This window comes from Rhinoraja longicauda, chromosome 6 (assembly GCF_053455715.1).
Source record: "Rhinoraja longicauda isolate Sanriku21f chromosome 6, sRhiLon1.1, whole genome shotgun sequence".
Classification (NCBI taxonomy): Eukaryota; Metazoa; Chordata; class Chondrichthyes; order Rajiformes; family Arhynchobatidae; genus Rhinoraja; species Rhinoraja longicauda.
Window position 1 is genome coordinate 76,620,043 of NC_135958.1, and position 25,551 is coordinate 76,645,593.

Here is a 25,551-nt window from a genome sequence, read left to right on the forward strand (position 1 = left end):
AAGAGATGTTACTTTCTGACCGTACCACTACAATCTGCCAGGAAGATCCATTTATCTATCTCGAGAATGCCGATTGGCCTTATGGATTTACATCATTAACCTAAATGATTAGAATTTCAAATCCAACTTTAATTCTCAGATTGGCAACTGAGTAACTCAGTGTTTTACTTCCAACTTCAAATAGCCATCTGATGGTGATCTTTGGTGCAGTTTGATGAATATCCATCTAACCAGATGGGATTTTTTATTTTGAAGATTTGATTCCTCGTATTTGTCACAGTCAAATCATTCTCTTTACAGTGTTTCCCCCCCTTACACAGTCAGTTCTCATTTGTTTCTGCAGGTTAATGTGTATTGACAAACACCTTTCTAACTATTTGACTCTTTAGAGTGATACAGCATGGAAACAAGCCCTTCGGCCCAACTTGCCCACACCGGCCAACATGTTTCAGCTACACTAGTCCCACCTACCTGCATTTGACCCATATCCCTCTAAAACCTGTCCTATCCATGTACCTGCCCAATTGTTTCTTAAACATTGTGATAGTCCCTGCCTCAACTACCTATTCCAGCATCTCGTTCCATTCACCCACCACCCTTGTGTGAGAAAGCATCCCTCAGATTGCTATTAAATCTTTTTGCCTCCACCTTCAACCTATGTCCTCTGGACTTCAATTCCCCTACTCTGGGCAAGAGACTCTTTGCATCTACTCGATCTAATGAGAGTCTTTTATTAGTTTGTTTCTTTGAATGTCGCGATTGGATCATTCCTATTGGTAACTTGATGTTTATTATTTGCAGGTTCTGTATGCAAAGGAGTGCCAAACTGGTGCCTGGTGTTACACTGGACTTGATAGAAAAGTAAGTTTATTATGTAATATATTTCAACTTGGCCTGCAATTTTACTTTATTTTGAAAGGTATTATTCGAAAACATAAAGTCAGAGATTTGCTTTTCCAAAACACCAAGTCAAGAGATTAGCTTTTCAAGAACACCAAGCTAGAAATTTGCTTTAAAAAAATTCTCCTCACCCCTCCTCGCTCTACGAAGAAGGCCATCGCAATAAACGTTGCACTATTTGAAATAACAAGTAACTGCAGATGCTGGTTTATACCAAAGAAAGGCATAAAGTGCTCGAGTAACTTAGCAGGTCTCACCTGGAAAGACTGTTTGGGTCCTTGGATGGAGTCGAGAGGGGAGGTAAAGGGACAGGTGTTGCATCTTCTGCGGTTGCAGGGGAAAATGCCTGGGGAGGGGGTGGTTTGGGTAGGAAGGGACGAGTGGACCAGGGAGTTACGGAGGGAACAGTCTCTGCGGAACGCAGAAAGGGGAGGAGATGGGAAGATATGGCCAGTAGTGGGGTCCCGTTGGAGGTGCCGGAAATGTTGGGAGGATAATTTGTTGGATATGCTGGCTGATGGGGTGGAAGGTGAGGTTTAAATGAATATGTTGGCGAGAAATCAGTAATTTAGGGTTTAATTTTAGATTACTCAAGTAATTTACGTGGATTTTTAAGGTCATTTATTTGAAAGTTATTTGTTCACTTCCTACTATTAGATGATTTATATAAAAGCCATATATAAATTAGCTGCAATAAGCTGCTCTAACACTGAGCCAAATCGATTTTTTCAGTCGAGTAGAAGAATGCCAACAAATTAAATGGATCTTTCAGCAACTTATTTTCTAATATTCCCTGCAAGTGGTGTCATAATGGAATTTAATTTGCAAATAGATTTTTCATCAGTTTCGTGGCATTAAGAAAGATGGGACAATTACTGATATGCAATTGTAGTATTAAAAATCAGTACATTGAGCATAAATGAATCATAAAACTAATTATTGTCCTTAATCACATGCATTCATCTGAATGTGTTGGTTACATTAATTTTGAATTTCAGTTATTTGTAAATAGAGAATGAAAAATAGGGGGAAAGAGGGCTACTACAATTCATATTGTTGGAATTAAATTGAAAGTTAATTAAATGGTTTAAAACTTGCAAGCAAACGGTGAAGGAGGCCATTCAATCTGCCCTGCCAATTTAATGGTAATTCTGTTTCCACACAAATAAGTCAAAGCAAGTTCGTCCAACTGTTCATGAATCTTAATTTAGATTATATTATCTCTGTGGAAAAACATTTTCATTCCCGCTTTTGATCTTATTTATTTTACATATCTGATTTTTTTTAGTTTAGTTTAGAGATACAGCATGTAAACAGAACCTTCGGCCCATCGAGTCCGTGCTGACCAGTGATCCCCGCACACACTAACGCCATCCTACACACACTATGGCCAATTTACAATTACACCAAACCAATTAATCTATAAACCTGTACATCTTTGGAGTGTGGAAGGAAATCGGAGATCCTAGAGAAAACCCACTCAAGACATGGAGAGAATGTACAAACTCTGTACGGGCAGTACCGGTAGTCAGAATCGAACCAGGGTCTCTGGTGCTGTAAGGCAGCAACATTACCGCTGCACCACCATCCCACCTCTACGCGATAGTTGCCAAAGGAATCAGTTCTTCTCTGAAGTGGTAGGCTTGTGGTTTTAGGAAAAGGTTTAAGAAGTGGGGATATCAGGGACAGGGATGGGATTGGGGTTCCTAGGGAGAAATGCGATCCAGTAGGAGTTCATGGATGAAATGGGTTAAGGCACCGTGACATATTGGAAGTGGAGTAAAGACCGAAAGATTACTTTAAGGAGTTGGCCATGGCTGCAGCGGGTCCCCACAAAGCACCACATCAAAGAAAATGCCACGCAGATGGTGCGCTGCACTCCGAGACGTCTGTTCATGTCCTGGCACTAGAGAGAGCGTGGCAAAGGAGGGACTCGACTGCGACTGACAACCCTAATTAGATTGATAACTAAAAATAAAATTTGACAAAAACATTTGTTTCATTCATATTTTCTATTTTATTGTAGTTGTTATATCTCTGCTTAAATTCCATAAAGCAAATTTTAGTGTGAAATTTTTGAGTAGTGATTTGTGAATTCCATATGGGCATATTTCCATAACCTAAACAATCGTAAATTTATCAACTGAAAATCCATTGGTTTAATAACTGACACTTTGAACTAATCCAATCCCTTCTTGTTTCCACATTCACATGTCTTTTAGTAAAAATCATGGTCTGTGTCCTCCAATGTAGTGGCAAAGTGAGAATAAAATGAATTTTGATGTATGCAACCTAAACTTTATTAGCTTTCTATAATGCAGTTATCGTGGTAATTTTGATGCCGAGATGGCAAATTATTGATTATCGAAATGGACGTAAAAGGCAGTAGGATTGAAAATACTCTCCGTTTGTGATCAATTAAAATAAATAATTGGAGACAAGCAGAAATTTAAAAAAATTCTGCCACAAGAATAAATTATCTCCTGTTGTGTGCCCAGTTTGTGTTAAAACCTTGATAAATGTTTCCGACAAATGTTCTACAGCACTGTAATGACTAGGAAAGTGCTACATTAACTACAGGAATGCCTGGACTCACATTCTTAAACATGTGGAAAGATGAGAACCCAATTTTATCAGCCATTCTTTGCTTATATCAACCGTTGATATATACGGACTTCACAGAGGGAGAGAGCACAATGCAGTAATTTAACCTCATGAATTGAGCGCTTTAAAATGTGCAATTAAATCATCAATATTAGCACATTATTTGCAATGAACTATGTGGTATATAAAGTGCCAAATTGTAAGCATATCAAACCATCTCACAATTCAAATTTACACGTTAACTGAAAAATTATCAACTCTTTCACACTTCAGAAGATTACAAACTAGGACAAACAATGCAACAAAGAAAGATTTGAAATGCTGGAGTAACTCAACGGGTCAGACCGCAAGCACATGGATAAGTGATATTTCGGGTCGGCCCGTTTCTTGTCCCGACTCGAAAGGTCATCTATCCATGTTCTCCAGCGATGCTGTCTGACCTGCACCTCCTCCAACCTCATCTATTGTATCCGCTGTTCCAGATGTCAACTTCTCTACATCGGCGAGACCAAACGCAGGCTCGGCGATCGTTTCACTCAACACCTTCGCTCAGTCCGCCTTAACCAACCTTATCTCCCGGTGGCTGAGCACTTCATCTCCCCCTCCCACTCCCAGTCTGACCTTTCTGTCATGGGCCTCCTCCAGTGTCATAGTGAGGCCCACCGCAAACTGGAGGAACAGCACCTCATATTTCGCTTAGGCAGCTTGCCGCCCAGCGGTATGAACATTGACTTCTCCAACTTTAGATAGTTCCTCTGTCCCTCTCTTCCCCTCCCCATTCCCAGTTCTCCCACCGTCTTCCTGTCTTCACCTATATCCTTTCTTTGTCCCGCACCCCCCCCCCCCCTCTGACATCAGTCTGAAGAAGGGTCTCGACCTGAAACGTCACCCATTCCTTCTCTCCAGAGATGCTGCCTGACCTGCTGAGTTACTCCAGCATTTTGTAAAACCCTATTCATTTAAAAATATAATTCCATGTAAATACTATCTAATCCCTTCAATTTGTGATGAAGTAATGCTAAGATATGTGGTCCAAATTCATTCTCTTGAACTGGATTGTGAAGATGTTTTCAATTGGGAAATAGTCTTGGTGTCCTTCCCAAAGGCCTCAACTAATTTCTAATTACCACTAACAGTATGCAACATCTTGCGAGTTACCATATTCCAACCCAGGTAAACGCAAGGTAACCCCATGATTTAAGGTGAAAAAATACAAAACTGGACCAGTTGGATCCCCTGACCACAGAGCAAGGGAGAAATATTAAGAGAAACGGCGCACAGTGGTGCAATCGTAGAGTTGCTGCCTTATAGCAACCAAGTTTAATCCTGACTATGGGTACTGCCTGTACGGAGTTTGCACGTTCTCCCCGTGACCGTGGGGTTTTCTCCAGGTGCTCCGGTTTCCTCCCACACTACAAAGACATACAAGTTTACAGGTTAATTGGCTTCGGTAAGGCAGCAGCTTACCGCTGCGCCACCGTGCCACGCTGTTGTTTCTGGTTGAGACCCTTCTTCAGATTGAATCAGAGCAGTCAAAGTGGCGCAGCGGTAGAGTTGCTGCCTTACAGCGAATGCAGTGCGGGAGACTCGGGTTCGATCCCGACTATGGGTGCTGTCTGTACGGAGTTTGTATGTTCTCACTGTGACTGTGTGGGTTTTCTCCGGGTGCTCTGGTTTCCTCCCACACTCCAAAGACATATAGGTTTGTAGGTTAATTGGCTTTGGTTAAAGCATTTGTAAATTGTCCCCAGTGTGTAGGATAGGGATAGTGTACAGGGATTGCTGGTCAGCGCGGATTCAGAAGGGCCTGTTGCTACGCTGTATCTCTAAACTAAAGTAAACTAAACTAAACCCGAAGGGTCCCAACCCGAAACATTGCTTCGTCCATGTCCACCAGAGATGCTGCCTAACCTAACTGAGTTGCTCCAGCAATTTGTGTTTTTTCTCGTAAACCATCATTTGCAGTTCCTTGTTTCTCTGCCACCACAGTGCATTGTTGAAATCAGGCATGGTCATAGACCACCTCTGAATTTAAGACTGTTATCGATTGGATGCAACAGCATTTTATTGTTGGAAGGAACTGCAGATGCTGGTTTATACCGAAGATAGACACAAAATGCTGGAGTAACTCAGTGGGTCAGGCAGCATCTTTGAAAAAAAGGAAGAGGTGATGTTTCAGTTTGAGATTCTCCTTCAGACATTTTTTTGTACATCTTTCTTTTCAAAATAATTAAATCAGTAGAAATCCTGGAAGTTTAATGATTTATAAGAATTCCCTCATAGATTACTTTGGGCTACTTCGTTTCGTCTGTAATTGCAATAATCAAACGGGTTTTTGTATTGGCCACTTGAACTCCTAGCTCGCACCACTTCCAACTGTTGGTGCATGGCTAGAATGCAGCAATTGCAGTAAACATCAAAATATTTAGGCAAGCAAAACACCTTCAGTTCAGTCCCTCCCTCCCTTTTAGTTTCACGTGTATCAAGGTACTGTGAAAAATGGCTGTTGCAGTCTAATCTGTCAGCGGAAAGACAATGCATGATCACAATCGAGCTATCCACAGGTACAGCTATAGGTACAGATACATGATCAAAGAAATAACGTCTAGTGCAAGACAAAGTCCAATTAAGGAGAGTTCGAGGATTTCCAATGAGGTAGATAGTAGCTCAGGACCACTCTCTAGTTGTTGATGGAGTGGTTAATGGTTAATAGAATGGTTGATAGAATGAATAGGAAATTGCTGGTATCTTAGAGTTCAGTTATTATTGGTGAATAACTTCTTTGAGGTTTGTTTCTGCAGTTAGTGATCTTAGATTGATAAAGGAGGTTCTTTGTAGAGTTGTGTCTGTGCTGGCACTTTCAAAAAGCTTTCCAATCTTTCTCTTACTGTTTCAAGTCGTCTTTTCCTCTGGCTTTGTAAATCAGGTTTCAAGTGCACAGGTTTTAAGCATTTCAATGCCGATTGTTATTTGCTCTGTAAGTTACACTCTTCGCATTTGTCACTTTCAAACACAGAAACAAATGGCTTATTCTGACTGTTTACTTGTATACACTGCAATTATGCTATGTACCTTGTTAAATGAAGTTTAAAATAGATCCAGATTTCATCACAGATTTTTGAATATGAACACTTATGCAAATCCTCTTCATCTTGTTAGAGAGTTTGGATAAACTAAAAAAAAAACTGAATAGAGGAAACAAACCAAGACACCAGTAAATCTTTGTGGAAACAAGAAACTGCAGAAGGTAGACACAAAATGCCGGAGATACAGTCTCCTCGCAAGGCCTTGTTTTTTCGTTGGCACGTGACCATTTTGATAACTTGTTGACCAGAAGTGGTGGTAAGATGCTATGGGTTCGAGTCAAAGACATTTTAGTCATGGACAGCGTCGTAGTTGTGATCTTCAAAGTTTTCCAGCTATCCTGGATGAGATTTCCTCTGTTTTGGGCTCAGATTGGGTGTAGTGGATATGGAAGTTCAACACAAAATGCTGGAGTAACTCAGTGGGTCAGGCAGCATCTCTGGAGAAAAGGAATAGGTGACGTTTCAGGTCGAGGCACTTCTCCAGATATGGTGTAGTAGATATGGATGTCATGCCAGCAATGAAGAACACGTTTTATGGCTGTTAGCAAGTTGCTGAATCTCTTGCACTCTTTCTGTTTGCAATTTGTTCTTTAGGTCTCAAGATCTCTAACAGATCACAGCCTTCAGATGGTTGATAATTTAATTCTTGAAACCTCCAGTCGTCCGCATCAAATTAAACCCAGTATTTTTCAATGGAAAAGCTGTGAGTCTATGAGGAAAAGTATTTGAAAATCAAGACCTCAAACTGGCACAGTAATGGTCTACCAGGCAATTTTAAACCTTTTCTCTTATGCGATTCCCAGATTTCAACTGTTGAAACAGAATCCGTCTCGAATATAACCAGTCTGTGCAGCACAATGGCGCAGCAGTAGAGTTGCTGCATTACTGCTCCAGGGACCCAGGTTCGATCCTGACTAGGGTGCTGTCTGTACAGGGTTTGTACGTTCTCCCTGCGATCGCGTGGGTATTCTCCAGGTACTCCAGTTTCCTCCCACACTCCAAAAAGGTGCGGGTTTGTAGGTTAGTTGGCTTCGGTAAAAATTGTAAATTGTCCCCAGTGGGTAGGATAGTGCAAGTGTACACGGATTGCTGGTCGGCACGGACTTGGTGGGCCGAAGGGCCCGTTTCCGCACTGTATCTCTAAATTAAACCGCAAAAATATGAGCTGATAAGCAGGCAGTGTGAAAGGCTTATTCAACATCTTTAAAATGGCAGAAAGTGATCTTTTAAGACCAGATACACTGCCACTGCAGTAATTAGCCCCTGAAACTAGGTCAGCAATCAAATTGATAAAGATTATATGCATTGTAGGTTAAAAAGGGATTTATTTTGTGGTTGGTCTGAGATTTATCACTAAAGTGCACTTCATAGTTTCTGTGGTCACTGAGAAAGTACTATCAATTGAGAGTGTGTCTTTGTCGGTTGCAGCCAACATGGCAATTTGGACAAAAACATTGAATGAAACTGTCATCTGAAATAAACATCTAATCTCCAATTTAATCAGAGAACCCGTTGATTTTGTGCTCTTGTATAAAGTATGGGAGGCTCTAAATCCAACTGCATTGAGAAAGAGTTGGGATGTCATGCTACTGCTGTACAAGACATCGGTGAGACTGCACCTGGAACATTGTGTGCAGTTCTGGTCACCGTGTTATAGGAAGGATGTGATAAAGCTAACGAAGGCACAGAAAAGATTAATGAGCATGTTGCTGGGGCTGGAACGAACTGCCAGAGAATGTGGGAGAGGTGGGTTTGGTTTCAACGTTCAAAAAACTATTTGGTCGGGTTCATGGATAAGGAAAAAATTGTGGAATATACATCAAACTTGGGCAAATGGAACCAGCTCAGGATATCATTTAGGTCTGCATGAAAGAGTTAGAGGGTTTGGAGCTTTTTGAAAGAAACTGACCCCTCACAACAGGCACCTCAAAGTACTGATGAAAAGCCACCAAAGCTATCTCTGCACACTCCTCCAAATCCATGTGCAGGATTACAGATTAAAGTCCAAGACCAACATCCAGACCATCAAAGCCTCTCAGCTCACAAACATGAAGTGTAAGCAAGTTGTGGCACGGTGGCGCAGCGGTAGAGTTGCTGCCTTACAGCGAATACAGCGCCGGAGACTCAGGTTCGATCCTGACTACGGGTGCCGTCTGTACGGAGTTTGTACGCTCTCCCCGTGACCTGCGTGGGTTTTCTCCGAGATCATCGGTTTCCTCCCACACTCCAAAGACGTACAGTTATGTAGGTTAATTGGCTGGGCAAATGTAAAAATTGTCCCTAGTGGGTGTAGGATAGTGTTAGTGTGCAGAGATCGCTGGGCGGCGCGGACCCGGTGGGCCGAAGGGACTGTTTCTGCGCTGTATCTCTAAATCTAAAATCTTATCCTCAATCTTGAGGGTCTGAATGAAAGGCCTAGATAGAGCGGAAGTGGATGTTTCTCGAGAATCTAGGACCAGAGGGTACAGCCTCAGAATAAAAGGACATACCTTTGCAATAGAGGCGAAGAGGAGTTTTGCAAGAAGCTGGAATTCATTACCACAGGCAACTGTGGAGACCGAGTCCGTGGGTTTTTTAGAGCGGAGATTGCTAGGCCCTTGATTAGTAAGGGCGTCAAAAGTTATGGGAAGAAGGCATGAGAATAGGGTTGAGAGGGAAAAATAGATCAGCCACGATTGAAAGGCAGTGCAGACTCGATGGGTCGAATGGCCTAATTCTGCTCCTATGTCTTATGGTCTTGCAGCGATCTTGGTAAATTTGGAATCTGTGCTTGCTCTGCCAGCCCAAAGGATCACCATTACTGGATGCCACAGATCCCCAGAAGAAGGCTGCCAAATGCAAGCTCAATTGAAAAAGGGGAAACCACACTATGGAGCCTATTATGTTTTGGTAGACATCACATTTTTATCGACGGGGACAAGTGTTGTTTCTTTGCCGGTGTCTTAACAATCCAACCACTATGATCAACAATGGAGTGAATCCAGTGTTGTGTTGACTTTCTAAATCTTTACCTTTTCTGTGTGAGAAAACTAAAATAAGGCAACCAAGGAATAGTCTGAAGAACACCATGCTATTTTTGTTTGAATCTAGTTTGAATTTCTGTTGTTTAGTTGGAATCCATCATTTTTAATTGACTATGTTGATTACAACTTTCTGTGACGAGCATTTTGTGCAATTAGTCCCTTTAATGTTTCCACAGGTATTCCTTGCAAAGCATAGATCTTAACACCTGTTTGTTAACCTTTACTGCTTGCACAAATCCACCTACATTCACAGCATTTTGGAGGTCCCTCAACCAAGTGATTAATGCAGGGAAATATTTTTTTGCTGATTATTTTTTGCAGAATATTTGGCGAATCTGCAGGGGTGATTAAAAGTCAGTTGCATATTAGTGGGGAGAAATAAAATGTTGATAAATGGCTTTGTGTTTGCACGCCCGATTTATTCATTAAGATGAAATAAATGTGCTGACTTTGCAATTTATAATTCATCTCGTTACAATAACCAGATTTTCAGCACTTTGAGGAGCTTGCCTGATTGCAATAACTTACCAGGAAATTTCAAGTCATTTTATTTTATGCTACTTGGTTCAGCAGACCAATACATCACTGAACATGGGATGTTTCTCTTTTTGTATTAAAAAAAAGGGATTTTGACAGCAAGATTCTGCAATCGCTGATTATTCATGACTAGTGGTGAATGATGCAACTGCTACATTTTATTAATAGCTTTTGTTGCCTCTGCAGAGTGTGATTTGTGAAATGTTATACTTTGGTCGGCTCATTCATTAAACATTCATTCCTGTTATTTTTTTCTCCTGGTTCTTGCTCACTTATCAAATCAAAGAAAATATTTTACAACACACTGATAAATTATTTTATTGAGCATCCAAATATTCTCCACTATTCTGATGTTTCCAACTCTGAAGGTTTTTGGGATAAAACTTGATGAATTTAATCCTTGCATGACTGAATGAGGACACAAAGGTTGACTATTTTCTTTTTAATATTTCAAGACATTTGAATTTTTTGAGCAAATCAACAGTTTTCAAAATTGGAGTAAAATAAAGCTTAAGAAGACCAATACTTAAACATTCAAGCCATTTTCGGTCTAATGCTCAGAACATTTCCTCCATTTTCTGGTTGGTGTCAAGTTTGGTCTTGTTTGAATATCACAGAGTTGATACTTTGCATTATTCCATAGACTGCGAGCCAGTAGTGAGTAAGCACTCCTCCTTGAGCAAAACACAAAGTGCCCGAGAAGCTCAATCTTTCAGGCAGCATCTGCGAAGGGAATAGACTGGCGAAGTTCGGGGTATGATTGCGATCCCCATTGGGATCTGGGGTTGGAATCCTCCTTCGGACTGTCTGAATTGGTCTGAAGAAGGCTCCCGGCCCAAAACATCTCCTGTCCATTCCCTCCCCAGATGCTGCCTGACCCACTGAACTCCTTCATCTCAAGATTCCAGCATCTGTAACCTCTTTTTGTCTCCGAGCCCTCCTCTTTCCTGCCTTTACCAATTTACTCGTTATGTTTGCGTAATTTTGTCCAGGACGGATTTGGGATGTGTACATGCAGTTTGTTCCCTGTGGCATTTGCTAGCTGAGAGATGGTGTTTGGAGACCCTCCATCTCTCTGGGGCCACCCACCTAGAGAGAGAGAGATGAGTAGGAACGGGGAAGAGAGGAATAAAGAACATTTATGTTGGACAACCATGGTGCCGATGTGGACGAGCACTTTGCAGAGCACTTCCATTCAATCTGTGGGAATTCAATTACCTCTCACATTAAATCTCCATCCCAATCCCTCAGTGGCCTGGTAAACCATTCCGAAGAAGCCCATTGTGAGCTTGACCATTTCATCTGTCTAGGCATATTATAGCTCCTGTAGCTTTACAGTGAATTCAGTAAATTACAGTTTGTATCAGAGCTCATGTGTAGTCATCCTCTACTGGTGTTCGGTATTTCTCTCCACAGCTGCTGCCTGATCCGCTGGGCAATTCATTTTTTTAAACCTCTTCTTTCCTCTTCCCGGGCTTCATTTTTTACACTCCGGTTTGGCCTCAGTTCAGCTGCAATTAGCTGATCTTCTCCACCCTCTCAGCCAACATCAGATCAATTTCTGTTCTTCAATTTATTTTGATCACCACTCTATCGATCGCAGTTATTCATTTTTTCACTCTAATCACCCCCTTCCCCCCCATTCTCTAAAATGTAGTACCATGTTTTGATTTAAAACTTTGCCTGGATCATTGGCCTGAAACAATAAATCTGTTTATTTTTCTCTCTGCAGATGCTACCTGACTTGTTGAGCATTTTCTGTTTTTATTTCAGGCTTGAATCCATGCAGTTTTTTTGTGCTGTTCAGTTGCTGAATATACTGAAAATGGCTTCTGCTCAATTATTTTAGCGACAATGTCCTTTGTGTATTAAGTGCCCATCCAACCTTGAGGATGAAGGGGCTTAGATTATTGATCTTGTAAACATCCTCTGGAAGAAACCTAGGGCACGCAGCTTGGTTTATAAGGAAGAGGTGCACAAAAGATGCACAGAGTTTCTTGCCCAAAGTAGGTGAATCGAGGACCAGAGGACATAGATTTAACGTGAAGGGGAAAAAATTTAAAAGGAATCTGAGGGGTAACTTTTTCACACAAAGGGTGGTAGGTGTATGGAACAAGCTGCCAGAGTCGGTAGTTGTGGTTGGGACTGTCCCAACATTTAGGAAACAGTTAGACAGGTACATGGATAGGACCGGTTTGGAGGGATATGGATCAAACGCAGGCAGGTGGGACTAGTGCCAGTGTGGGCAAGTTGGGCAGAAGGGCCTGTTTCCACGCTGTATTTTTCTATGATTCTATGATGCGGTGAATTAGAACAAATTCTTTCACTTCTGCAATTCCTTCACTTCTCCAAGCCTGAAACATATTAGTGGAGGGTATGGCATCTCCACTCAGGATCCCACCTGCTGTGGTCATCAACTTGAATTCAGTTGTTACTAGATGTGAGCCATCTGCAGAAACCCACCTATAACTTTGGCTGAAGAAGAGTCTTGACCCAAAACGTCACCCATTCCTTCTCCTCAGAGATGCTGCCAGTCCCGCTGAGTTACTTCAGTGTTTTGTGTGTATAGCTTTGACAAGTTTTGCCATGTGCAGTTGAAAAGTTGGCAGGTACAGGTACCTTCTAATTCTTTCTTGTGTGGTTTACTAATGGGGGTAGTGGATATGACCATATTATTGCGAACCACTTGGTCAAAGGAAGAAGGGACTTGTCTGAACAAGGGCCGTGACCTGTAACGTCACCTATCCATGTTCTCCAGAGATGCTGCCTGCCTGCTGAGTTACTCCAGCACTTTGCGTCCTTTTGTGGTCAAAGTTACGTTTCGTTTGTACTGTAGTTTGTGTTAGGTATTCTTTGAATAAGGAAGAAAACATTTTGCATTCCTTGTTGCGGACATTGGTTATTACTTTGACCTTTCTGGAGGTACAACATATTTGAGAGTTGGGAGGACTGAAATATTGGCACAATAAATGTCAGATTTGCAAACAAAGCAAACGTGTTTAAAGTTTGCCCAATTTTTCCAAAGTTAGCCTAATGGACTTTTGCAAATAATATTTCTCATATTCAAAGTTCTTTTGAGGCTAATATTCAGGAACTACCATAAAACAGAAAAACGTTGAGAAGTTTTCGTACAACAGAGTAGTTGGGGCGGCACGGTGGCACAGCGGTAGAGTTGCTACTTTGCAACGCCAGAGACCCAGGTTCGATCCTGAATATGGATGCTGTCTGTCCAGAGTTTGTACTTTCTCCCTGTGACCGCCTGGGTTTTCCCCGGGTGCTCCGGTTATCTCCCACATTCCAAAGACGTGCAGTGTGTTGGCTTCGGTAAAGATAGTAAATTATCCATAGTGAGTGGGATAGAGCTAGTGTACGGGGATCACTGGTCGGTGTGGACTCAGTGGGCAGAAGGGCTTGTTTCTGCGTTTTATCTCTAAAACTAAACTAAAATGAAAGAGTAAAAGGAAGAAGGTTATTTTGCATGACCTGAAATAGAATGCTGATTTGGGGACATTTTATTTAAATTTTAATGAAATGTCCTCACTCTCCAATACATGAATGAGTTTGTGCACTCACCGTAAGGTTGGTTCTTGTCAACTTCTGCTTCACTTACACCTGTGCTTTTTATTATTATGTTAGAATTAGCATTCTGTTCTTGTTGCTTTAGCTCTTCTATTTCAGGAAAGTCAGTAATTTATTTAGCTGCTGCTATTTCAGTTATCTTCTCCTGTTTTATTATTGAGCTTCTTCAGTGTGCTTGGAAGATCACAATTACATGCAATAATGTATTCCGTGAAAACAATTTTTACATAGGTCGTGTACTATTCACTAATAAATGCTCATTAAACCTTTGCATTCTGATGAAATACAGTGCTGCATCTCTGAGCAATCTCTGTTCTTTTCATCCTATGAGGATTCCAGTATTTAATTTTGGGGCAATTTTTGTACAGAATGATTTTACACAAAATTGATGTTCTGTAAAACAAAGAAACTTTTCTGCAGGCCCTATTGTTTTGACAAACGGCTAATTCTGAACTCTTAGTACTCCTCTAAAATTTGCTCTAATAAATCTATACAAATCTTTCCCTGAAACCAGAGTGACTTGCGGAGAATTTGATAGCAGCTGCTCCTGGCTTCTCCCCAAATAGCAAGAGCTGGCCTGTGAGTTGGAAAAAAAAAATCAATTATTACTTTTTAAAGAGTAATACCATTGCAATCAAATCTCTGGCATTCTCTCATTAGACCACTCCAGCAATCTCACTGCTCTTTTAACACCTCCCTTTAAAACCTGCCCTCACGCATCCTGATGTGATTCTGTCAAATTTTGTTTAATGTTCATCTGTGAAGTGCCCTGGGACACCTTAATGTAACTACAAGTGCAGGGTTTTCTTGTTTATGATGTGAATTCTTGGAGATTTATTGGCTTGATGCAGTTCCATCAGTGTTCTCATTTTAAACCATACTAGTCCATCAGTAAGATTTCCATCAGTTGCTCTGCGAAGAATGTTTGAATAATCAGCAGTCTAATTTGCTTTAATAATCTTAATTGTACTGGATGGCAGTGTCTGGGGTGGCTCGTATTTTGCTCTTTCATGCAGTCACACTCATGACTTCTCCAGCCAATGTAAGTGTAATCTATTCCCTTCATTGTTTGTTCTGCCCTCTAAGGAAATGGGCCCATATTTACTGGAGTTTGGAAGAATGAAAGGCAGTCTCATGAAATGCATAAAATTCTTTGGACTTGACAGCAGAAGGAGTGCGTTCTGCTGCCGAGTCTCAAACAATGAAACAATCAGGGCGGCACGGTAGAGCATTGGTAGAGTTGCTGCCTTACAGCGCCAGAGACCCGGGTTCAATCCTGACTACGGATGCTGTATGCTGTGAGTTTGTACGTTCTCCCCGTGACCTGCGTGGGTTTTCTCCAGGTCCTCTGGATTTCTTCCCACGTTTGTATGGTAATTGGCTTGGTAAAATTGTAAATCGTCCCGAGTGTGTGTCGGATAGTGTTAGTGTGCGAGGATTGCTGGTCGGCCCGGACTCGGTGATTCCAAGGGCCTGTTTTCTGTGCTGTAGCTCTAAACTAAACTAAACTAAAAAATGAGTGGGACAATAATAAATCTAAACTGAAACATAAAGTTCCTTCCAATGCACATTAGCAGAGCAAATATTCATCTACTGGGCTAGGCTTCGAATACAATTCAAGCAAATTAGATTTTACTCATTATCCTTGAAAATTGCTTTTGGTAGTTTGCGTTGAGGAGGTGAATAAACTGTCAGTAATTTAATAGTTATTTAATCTAGGGATTTGGCAATCCTTAGTTTGTTGTAATGCATTTGAGAAATTCTGGCTAAATAATAAACAAGCTACTTGTAAAATGTTTAGGGGATGGAACAGGTATACATACCTCCAAATACTAATTTAAAAATACGTTTACCCTGAATAGTATATCAAATACCTTTACACTGTTATTTTATGTTTCAGTTACACAATGCAGGTGAGATGAAATTCTTTCTAATGAGCTTATTTGTAATTGTAACATATTGTTAGCTGAGCTTGTTATTTTACAATGATTCATAATTTTTTTTAAAAACAAACCAGTGTTCGACAGGGGTATTTATTGATTACCATCAGTGATATTCAAAATAAGCAGGTACAGTCACACTTGATACTATCAGAGAAAGTAACAGATAAATGTTGCAACATCAATTTCCCTATTTGGATCTAAACTTAATATCCTTTAAGCAGTAAACATTGCCAAGATTAAAAATTCAGAACACAGGGTGGCACGGTGGCGTAGCGGTAAAGCTACTGCCTTACATCGTGCGAGACCCGGGATCGATCCTGACTACGGGAGCTTGTCGGTACGGAGTTTGTACGTTCTCCCCGTGACCTGCGTGGGTTTTTTTTCCGAGATCTTCGGTTTCCTCCCGCACACCAAAGACGTAAAGGTTTCTAGGTTAATTAACTTGTTGGAAAACGTAAAAAGACTTGTCCCTAGTGTGTGTCAGGTAGTGTGAATGTGCAGGGATCGCTGGCCGATGTGCATTTGGTCGAAGGGCCTGTTTCCGTGCTGTATGAACTAAACTGGACTCTGTTGGTCGAAGGGCCTGTTTCCACGCTGTATGAACTAAACTAAACTGAACTGAGCAAAACTCAGTCTCTTGCTGTAGAGTAAATGGAATTTTACTTCATATCTTTGAACTTCATTCATGACAGATTACTGCTTGTGATTTGGTGAAAATGTAGAGGTCAGTAGGTTTGTTGAATCTTGTGAATGTTGTGATCAGTGATCAGACGCCTTAAATGGTGAAAATTGAGGATAGAGAAAGATGAAAGAGGAAATATGGTAAATCAAATTAGTTACAAAGGTTGTGATGGCTTCTACTCTCCATTTGCTTCTGAGACTTGGACTGCCTCCAGAATAGAGCTCAATGCACTGGAGAAGTACAATGAAATGTAATGTTCCAAACCTCTCTTCGTGGATTAAGAGGATTTTACGGAGATACATTGAGGCTCTATTGGGCGGACAGGCCCGCGGTGGGTCCATATTCTTCTATCCAGCACACTTCAATTAACCTACAAACCTGTACATCTTTGGAATGTGAGAATTACATTCTTTGGAATGTAAACTGTCCCAATGTTTAAGAAACAGTTAGACAGGTACATGGATAGGACAGGTTTGGAGGGATATGGGCCAAGCGCAGGCAGGTGGGACTAGTGTAGCTGGAACATGTTGGCCGGTGTGGAAACGTTGGGCCGAAGGGCCTGTTTCCACACTGTATCACTCTATGACTCTATGAAACCGGAGCACCCGGAGAAAGCCCACACGGTCACAGGAAGATGGCACAAATTCTGTACTGACAGTACCCGTAGTCGGGATTGAACCCGGGTCTCTGGCGCTGTAAGGCTGCAACTCTACCGCTGCTCCACTGTGCTGCCCTGTAAAAATGTAACAATCAGAGGAAAGATTTAGTGAGGTTCGAGCATGTAGTTTTATTTGTTTCCTTTTTATGGGCCTTCCAAGGTTGATTGACATGTCAGGGCCATTAATTGCATCAGAGCACAGTCCTCATTGCAAGATTTACCAGCTGTAATCTTCTACTGGGAATTTAACTTGTATTTGCAATTCAAATCAGCAATTTCTTGGTACTGACTTGAACTTTGGTGTAATCCCGTTTTTTTATGAGGCTAACAGTAGAATCATGCTCGTGGCATAACTCTTCCTGAACACTTCTATTTGCACACTGACAAAAGAGTGCACATTAATTCATTGTAACCATTCTGCAAATTTCTCCCCAGGTCACGTTAAAGGAATCTCCAAAGGTATACCATAAATGTACCATTGAAAAATACATTATTTTGTGCTGCGAATACAAGGATTCGTCTTTGACTAAGTAATGAATATCGGGATAAATTTATGGACTAAAATGCTCACTGTTTATTGAGTGACGTGTGCATGCGTCAGTTTTAAAATGGTGACGTTTGCTTTTAAATCACATGTTGATGGCAGGCATTGACTGAATATGATATCTTTGTAAAGCTGTAATATTACAGGAGGGCACTGCGTGTCATATGTAAAAAAACATTGATTTCTACATGCAAAACAGACCATTTGCAACTGAGGAAGCAATTTCAGGCGACTCAGAGGTTCATTTACACCTCTTCCAACCGAGCCTACTACATTTGGAGTTTCCAATATGGCTTCTGCTACTTCAGAGCTATCAAAGCTAGACTCGGTGGATGTTTCGCCAGACACTTGCACTCAGTCCGCCAAGGCCTGCTGAATCTCCTGGTTGCTAACCATTTTAATTCCCCTTCGTATTCCCATACTGAGCTTTCTGTCCTTGGCCTCCCCATGCCAGAGTGAGGCCGCACGCAAACTGGAAGACGGGCACCTCGTATTCTGTTTGGGTAGCTTACAACCTAAAAGTATCAACATTGAATTTCCCAATTTCTACCCCTTCCCTCTTTCCTTTGACCTGTCATCCTGATGCGCAAACATCGCTCCTCCCATCCCACATACATGGCTCATTTTCTTACCTCTGTAAGCATATCTCCCATTCCACCCCCCCTCCAAGTTCCCCATTTGCTTTTATTTCCCCCTCATCCCTCTCTCCCCCCCCCCCAGCTCTTCCATACATATCTGTCCCATCAGCTTTACTTCACTCTTCCTATTCTTTCCTTATCTGTTACTCCTTTGTCTCCTTTTCACCTCTAGTTTTCGTTACTTACTTCATCCTCTGCCAATCACTCCCCTCCCCCCCCACCACCACTCACTCACTTTCATCCACATTTCACTTAAGATAGACACAAAAAGCTGGAGTAACTCAGCGGGGCAGGCAGCATGTCTGGAGAGAAGGAATGGGTGACGTTTCGGGTCGAGACCTTTCTTCAGACCCGAAAAGTCACCCTATCTTCAGTTTAATCCAGCATCTGCAGTTCCTTCCTTCCACCTATCACATGCCAGGCTTTGCCTCCCCACCCATCTCCCCACCTCTCTTTTCCAGCTTTCTCCCTCTACTTTCAGACCAAAGAAGTGTCCCAACCCAAAATATTCCCTCCACAGATGCTGCCTGACCCACTGAGTTCCTTTGACATTTTGTTTTTTACCCAAGGTATATTGGCCCCAAAAGTGTCAGCTGTGATAGAATGCAGTTAGGCCCTGAAGCCCACCAATAGCCCACCAATAGCTTGCGAGTGAATGCTATCTAATCTCACAGCTAACAATAATCATGTAGGTAAATTGCTCGATGGCCCCAATAATGGAGTCAATTTTGTCGGGAAAGATAATTATGTGTTGGGGATGAGAAACACTATAATGCAAACAGTATGAAATTGAAATGGAAATCATGCCAGCCTTTTCTCTCTCTGAAGTTTCTGAACATTAAATTGTAATTTTGTTTCCATGTTACAAAATAATTAATAGGCCATTGTGAAAAATCATTGCCTCCAGTTGATAACTGGGATTAAAAGAATAGGTAGCCAAGAAATATCTCTGATACATCAAAGGTGCTTTGGAGCAACTCACCGATGTCTATTCAGTAATGGATGGCGTCATTGTGATACCTATTTTAATTTCCATTTGTTGAAAAATATTTGCCTTTCATTTTCCTTGTTCCTGAATGTATTCGAAGTCAGGTAATCCAGTCTCCTTTCAGTCTGCCCCATTACTGAGACCCATTAACATGGCGAAGTGCATCAGCTGAAACAACAAACCTATTTTGCAGAGAGGTATTGTTGTATTTCAATCTTTAGCCTGAGTTTTTTTCTGAATTGCTCTCAGCTTGTAATATCATGTTTGCCACATCAACATGGAGTCAAAGTCATAGAGTCACACAGCGTAGAAACCGGCCCTTCGGCCCAACCTGCCCATACTGGACAACATGTCCCTGCTACACTAGTCCCACCTGCCAGCATTTGGCCCATATCCCTTCAAACCTGTCCTTCATGCACCTGTCTTAACTGTTTCTTAAACGTTGGGATAGTCCATGCATCAACTTACTCCTCCTGCAGCTTGTTCCGTCCACCCACTGTCCTTTGTGCGAAAAAGTTACCCTTCAGATTCTTATTAAATCTTTTCCCCTTCACCATAAAACGATGTCCTCTGGTCCTCGATTCACCTACTCTGGGCAAAAGACTGTGCATCGACACGATCTATTCCTCTCATGATTTTATGCACCTCTCTATAAGATCACCTCTCATCCTCCTGCGCTCCAAGAAATAGAGACCTGGCCTACTCAACCTCTCCCTACAGCTCAGACCCACTCGTCCTGGCAGCATCCTCGTAAATCTTCTCTGTACCTTTTCAGCTGGGCAACATCTTGCCTAGAAGTGGTGCCCAGAAGTGAACACAACACTCTGAATGCAGCAAAAACAAAAGCATTATAATGATATATTTTGCCATTATGTTATGAATTTTGCTTTAAGTATTCATTCATAATGGGGCAGATGAATGCCCTTACATAATCATGTGATAGGAGCAGAATTATCCATTCGCCTCATCAAGTCTGCTCCGCCATTCAATCATGGCTGATCTAAATCCCCCTCCGAACACCATTCTCTTGCCTTCTCCTCATAACCCCTGACACCTGTACAAATCAAGAATCTATCTATCCCTGCCTTAAAAATATCCATTGACTTTGCCTCCACAGCCTTCTGTGGCGAAGAATTCCACAGATTCACCACACCTGACTAAAGAAATTTCTCCTCATCTCCTTCCTAAAGGAATGTCTTTTAATTCTGAGGCTGTGACCTCGAGTCCTGGGCCCTCCCTCAGAATTGTATATGTTTAAGGTACAGTTGTGTTTCAGTGAGAGATGAGAGAAATTTTGTGCTTTTTGAAATCAGTGAACATTAAGTTAGTGTATTAAATCAACACTTTTTGCCACCTAGACGAAGTTGAGCAATTTGAACTGCGTGTAATTGGTAGTCAAACAGTCTCCATTCTATTGATCTTTATCGTATAGTGTCCATTTCCCACCACTGCATATCCTGAGCTGCTTGAAAATAGATCAGGTATGTAAAAGTATTCTGGTATCAAATATTTGGGCAAGAGGTTGCTAATTCCGTTGTTTGGGTAGAGGTTAAATCAATACAAATCATGAAAGGATTCTTTTCATCATGCAGGGAGTAATAAATGAATAAGACAATATGTGCTATTTAAAGCTGGTCATTTGAGACCTTTAAGTAGAAAGCTTTGGAATTGACTTAAATGTACATGACTGAGTTGGGAATGCTGTGAGCAAAGTAAGTTATTTAGTGCGTAGAAAAGAACATTGCTCCATCTAAGATGCTGACTAAGCCACCTGTGTCATTTTAGTGTGCACTGAAGTTCGTTGAAGATTTCTAATATTTACGTTTTTTTTCTCTTGGTTGTTTTTGAACTCTGATGTTCAGAATTATTAATCAACTTGCATTAGGTCAATTTTTCACAGTGGGAGATCACAAAACATCTTAAAATAATTTTTTTGTACCGCTTCCAACCTTTTGAATTTAACAGGCCATTCATCTCAACCAGTCTATGTGGTGCTTATAGACACAAAAAGCTAGAGTAACCCATTGGGTCAGACAGCATCTCTGGAGAAAAGGAATAGGTGACGTTTCAGGTCAAAACGTCACCCTTTCTCCAGAGATGCTGTCTGACCCGCTGCGTTACTCCAGCTTTTTGTGTCTATCTTCGGTTTAAACCCCCATCTGCAGTTCCTTCCTACACATATGTGGTGCTTATTCACAAAATGCTGGAGTAACTCAGCAGGTCAGGCAGCATCTCGGGAGAGAAGGAATGGGTGACGTTTCGGGTCGAGACCCTTCTTCAGTCTGACCTGCTGAGTTACTCCAGCATTTTGTGAATAAATACCTTCGATTTGTACCAGCATCTGCAGTTATTTTCTTATACTATGTGGTGCTTATATTCTATTCAAGCCACCTCCCAAAGAAAGTGCTGTAAAATAGTTTCTCTCTGTAAACAGACCCCACCGTTTACATTGACATGCCCGTGTCACGGCAAATGGCAAATTTAGTTGCCAGTTCTATCATTGCCAATATCTGCTGCACGTATTCACTGTAACAGGAAATGGTTCTCGTTACTGTGCTTGGAATGAATGGAGGAGATAACTCTCTTTCGGAATGTAACCTAACTTTTTTCATTTATCGTTATATCTGTGGATATTTTTAAGGCAGAGATGGATAGATTCTTTGTTAGTACAGGTGTCAGATGTTATGGGGAGAAGACAGGAGAATGGGGTTAGGAGGGAGAGATAGATCAGCCATGATTGAATGGCGGAGTAGACTTAATGAGCCGAATGGCCTAATTCTACTCCTATCACGTATGACCTTATGATCTGCATGCATTTTGATTTTCAATAAGAGTTCAATTCAATCCCTCTTTGAATGCCTGATGGAAACATTCACTTTCACTGCTTAACACAAATTTGTATGCCTCGTTTATTTAATGGTGCATTAACTGTGATGGAATCCGTATTTCTTTTGGAAATCAGTAATCTTAATCACAATCTCACATTCACTTTGTCCATATTCTATGCATAAAACTTGTCATTTTCCTTTTTTTCTTACCTAGTTCTTGCTAGTTTTTCTGAAGTTCTATGCTGTGTCATAGAACATCGAACTAGTAATCTAGTCATTCAGAAAGTTTCCTTTATATATGAACCCGGACTGTAAATGTCATTTCATTATGATGTATCACAGTTATGCTTCACCAGTCTAATCGGAATCAATTCTCAGCTGGTTAATTGGAAGTTTAGTTGCATTTTGATGTTTATGTGCCCCAAACCTCAGTTCCGTTTAGTTTATTGTCCCGAGGGTCCGAGGGTCACCAATAAGAAGATAGTAGTTCAGGAGTGCTCTCTGTTTGTGGTAGGCTGATTCAATAAATTAACGAATAAAAATAAATAAATGAAACTTGAATGTAATGTGGCAGCACAGCAGTCAGCATGTCCAAAATCAGTTGACTACACTCAAGCAGTAAAGTAACTGGAGGAAAAAAATTGAACTGCTGGAGGAACTCAGTGGTCAAGCAGCATCTGTGGAGGGAAAGGGATGTTTGGCGTATCTGGTCACTATCCTGCATCGGGAAAGGGGAGAGAGCCAGTATAAGGGGGGGTGGTGAGGCAAGTGACACATGGATCCGGGTACGGAGCGGTTGATGGCAGATGGAGCGGGATGGGTGAAGGAAGGGCTGAGATACCAACAGAGGCTGGGAGGTGAGAGGTGGGGACAACAAGGCAAGGGGTTGCACATGATTCCATCCTCCATAATCGGCAGCCATTTTGCTGAAAATACAAACATCATTTATCGAAAGACGGTTTATTGATTGTCCTGCTGGTTACATTCTTAAAAAGACAAGTAGATTTGCCAAATACTATTTTCCTTTCATAAAACGATTAAGCTCCAGCTAATTGTATTGCGTTTTCTCAATACCCAGTTTTCATGTCCTTAATGGATTCTAGCGTTTGAATTACAAACATTAAGTTATCTGTTTAGTTTCCTGTTCATCCTTTTTTTAATTGTTATGTTACATCTCTTATCTACCAATCGACTTGGAGCTGTGCTAGATTCTGGGGAATTCCGGAAAATGGAAAGTAATACATTCACAGTGTCTGTTTTAAACCCCAGAGGTGATATTCAAGTACTTTGTCTGCTGTTAGTCCCCTTGACGCTTCCTGTACATTTTCTTGCCTAATTACATGAATTTGCCCACTCATTCAACTTCCAGTGTTTTTGCTTCCAGTATTTTTATTAGTGAGATGGAGCGCAAAATGTCTGCTTAAAGACTGCCACTTTCACTCACTTTGCTTCTTGGATCTTGGGTTTTAATGCTAGTTTAATTTAGAGATACAGAGTGGAAACAGGCCCTTCGGCCCACCGAGTCCACGCCGACCGGTAATGCACACTAAAACTATCCTACACACTAGGAACAATTTACAATTTCACCAATTAGTGTGCAAACCTGTACCTGTCTTTGAAGTGTGGGAGGAGCACCCGGCCAAAACCCACGTAGGTCACGGGGAGAACGTACAAACTTTGTGCAGACAAGCACCTGTATTCAAGATCGAACCGGGGTCTCTGGCACTGTAAGGCAACAACTCTACCGCTACGCCACCATGCTGTCCACTTCACTGCTTGCGTTCCATAAGTGGCTAGGGAGAATATGAAACAGTCAGGCAAGGGAGGAGATTACATTTTGGGTTACAGCCATCTAGACTTCAGTCGGCAGCAAAGGATGTCAGCACCAGGCGGTGTTTGCGCTGCATGCACTGCGAGATCATTGGACTAGCAGTGGTGACGCTTGGGGAAGGCAGCATCACGGTTAATGCACTATTTAGTAAATGGGGCGTATACTTTTGCGTAAATCTTTGAAAGTGAACGTTTACAGGTTTCAATAAAGCTTGTTAAATGTTTCATTTCGTCACCTTTTTTTACGATCAGGATGTTGCCAGCAAGGTCAACATTTATTGCCCAGTCCTGATTGCGCTTTGGAAGGTGATGATCTTCCTTTGGGCATGATATGCACAACCACTGGAGTGGATCCTGTAGGCTGCAGTCCTTCTGTTGAAGGTACTTGGCTGTTGGGCAAGTAGACACAGCAATAAGATTTAGTGAAAGTACCTGACTTGGAGGAGAACATGCAAATGATATGCACCAATGTGCCTGTTGCGCTTCTCCTTTGTGGTAGAGTATGCAGACTTGGGAGGTGTTATTGGCAAGGACAACAGTCCTTCATGGTCAGATCAAAATCCCTGCACTTACTACAACTGGGACTTAGAAATGGCGCCAAACTGGTGACTCTGTATACTGTCTCATGACTTGGATGAAGGGATTAAAGTACCATTAGCAAATTTGCAGATGATACAAAGCTGGGTGGTAGTGTGCACTGTGAGGAAGATGCTATGAGGTTGCAGGGTGACTTGGACAGGTTGTGTGAGTGGGCGGATGCATGGCAGATGCAGTTTAATGTGGATAAGTGTGAGGTTATCCACTTTGGTAGTAAGAATAGGAAGGCAGAGTATTATCTGAATGGTGTCAAGTTAGGAACAGGGGACGTACAACGAGATCTGGGTGTCCTAGTGCACCAGTCACTGAAAGGAAGCATGCAGGTACAGCAGGCAGTGAAGAAAGCCAATGGAATGTTGGCCTTCATAACAAGAGGAGTTGAGTATAAGAGCAAAGAGGTCCTTCTGCAGTTGTACAGGGCCCTAGTGAGACCGCACCTGGAGTACTGTGTGCAGTTTTGGTCTCCAAATTTGAGGAAGGATATTCTTGCTATTGAGGGCGTGCAGCGTAGGTTTACTAGGTTAATTCCCAGAAGGCAGTGGAGGCCAATTCTCTGAATGCATTCAAGAGAGAGCTAGATAGAGCTCTTAAGGATAGCGGAGTCAGGGGGTATGGGGAGAAGGCAGGAACGGGGTACTGATTGAGAATGATCAGCCATGATCACATTGAATGGCGGTGCTGGCTCAAAGGGCCGAATGGCCTCCTCCTGCACCTATTATCTATTGTCTATTGTCAGCGTACTACTGCTTCCCAATTGTACTGAATCTGAGATGCTTATCTAATATGTGTTGGAAGGAACTGCAGATGCTGGTTTAAACTGAAGATAAACACAAAAAAAGCTGAACGAACTCAGCGGGACAAGCAACATCTCTGGAGAGAAGGAATGGGTGATGTTTCCCATTCGTCACCTATTCCTTCTCTCCAGAGATGCTGCTTGTCCCGCTAGGTTACTCCAGCTTTTTGTGTCTATCTTATGCATATCTAACATGTATTTAAGTGCTTATGTATAGATACTTATACTGTACTGTATTTCACTGTACCCCGGTACATGTGACTAATAAAGTACCATACCATAAAGTACCATACCTTACAACCTTGATGAGTAATTGTGCTC

The 25,551-nt window shown here is 41.7% G+C and overlaps 1 protein-coding gene across 3 annotated transcripts in view; it reads left to right on the forward strand.

The window, feature by feature from the left end:
• rptor (regulatory associated protein of MTOR, complex 1) overlaps window positions 1-25,551 on the forward strand; it is a 328,096-nt gene that overhangs the window by 120,567 nt on the left and 181,978 nt on the right. For all 3 annotated transcript variants that reach the window (XM_078401378.1, XM_078401376.1, XM_078401377.1), the window contains exon 7: window positions 802-861. In XM_078401378.1, the coding sequence (XP_078257504.1) occupies window positions 802-861 (60 nt within the window). The remainder of the gene's footprint in view (window positions 1-801; window positions 862-25,551) is intronic.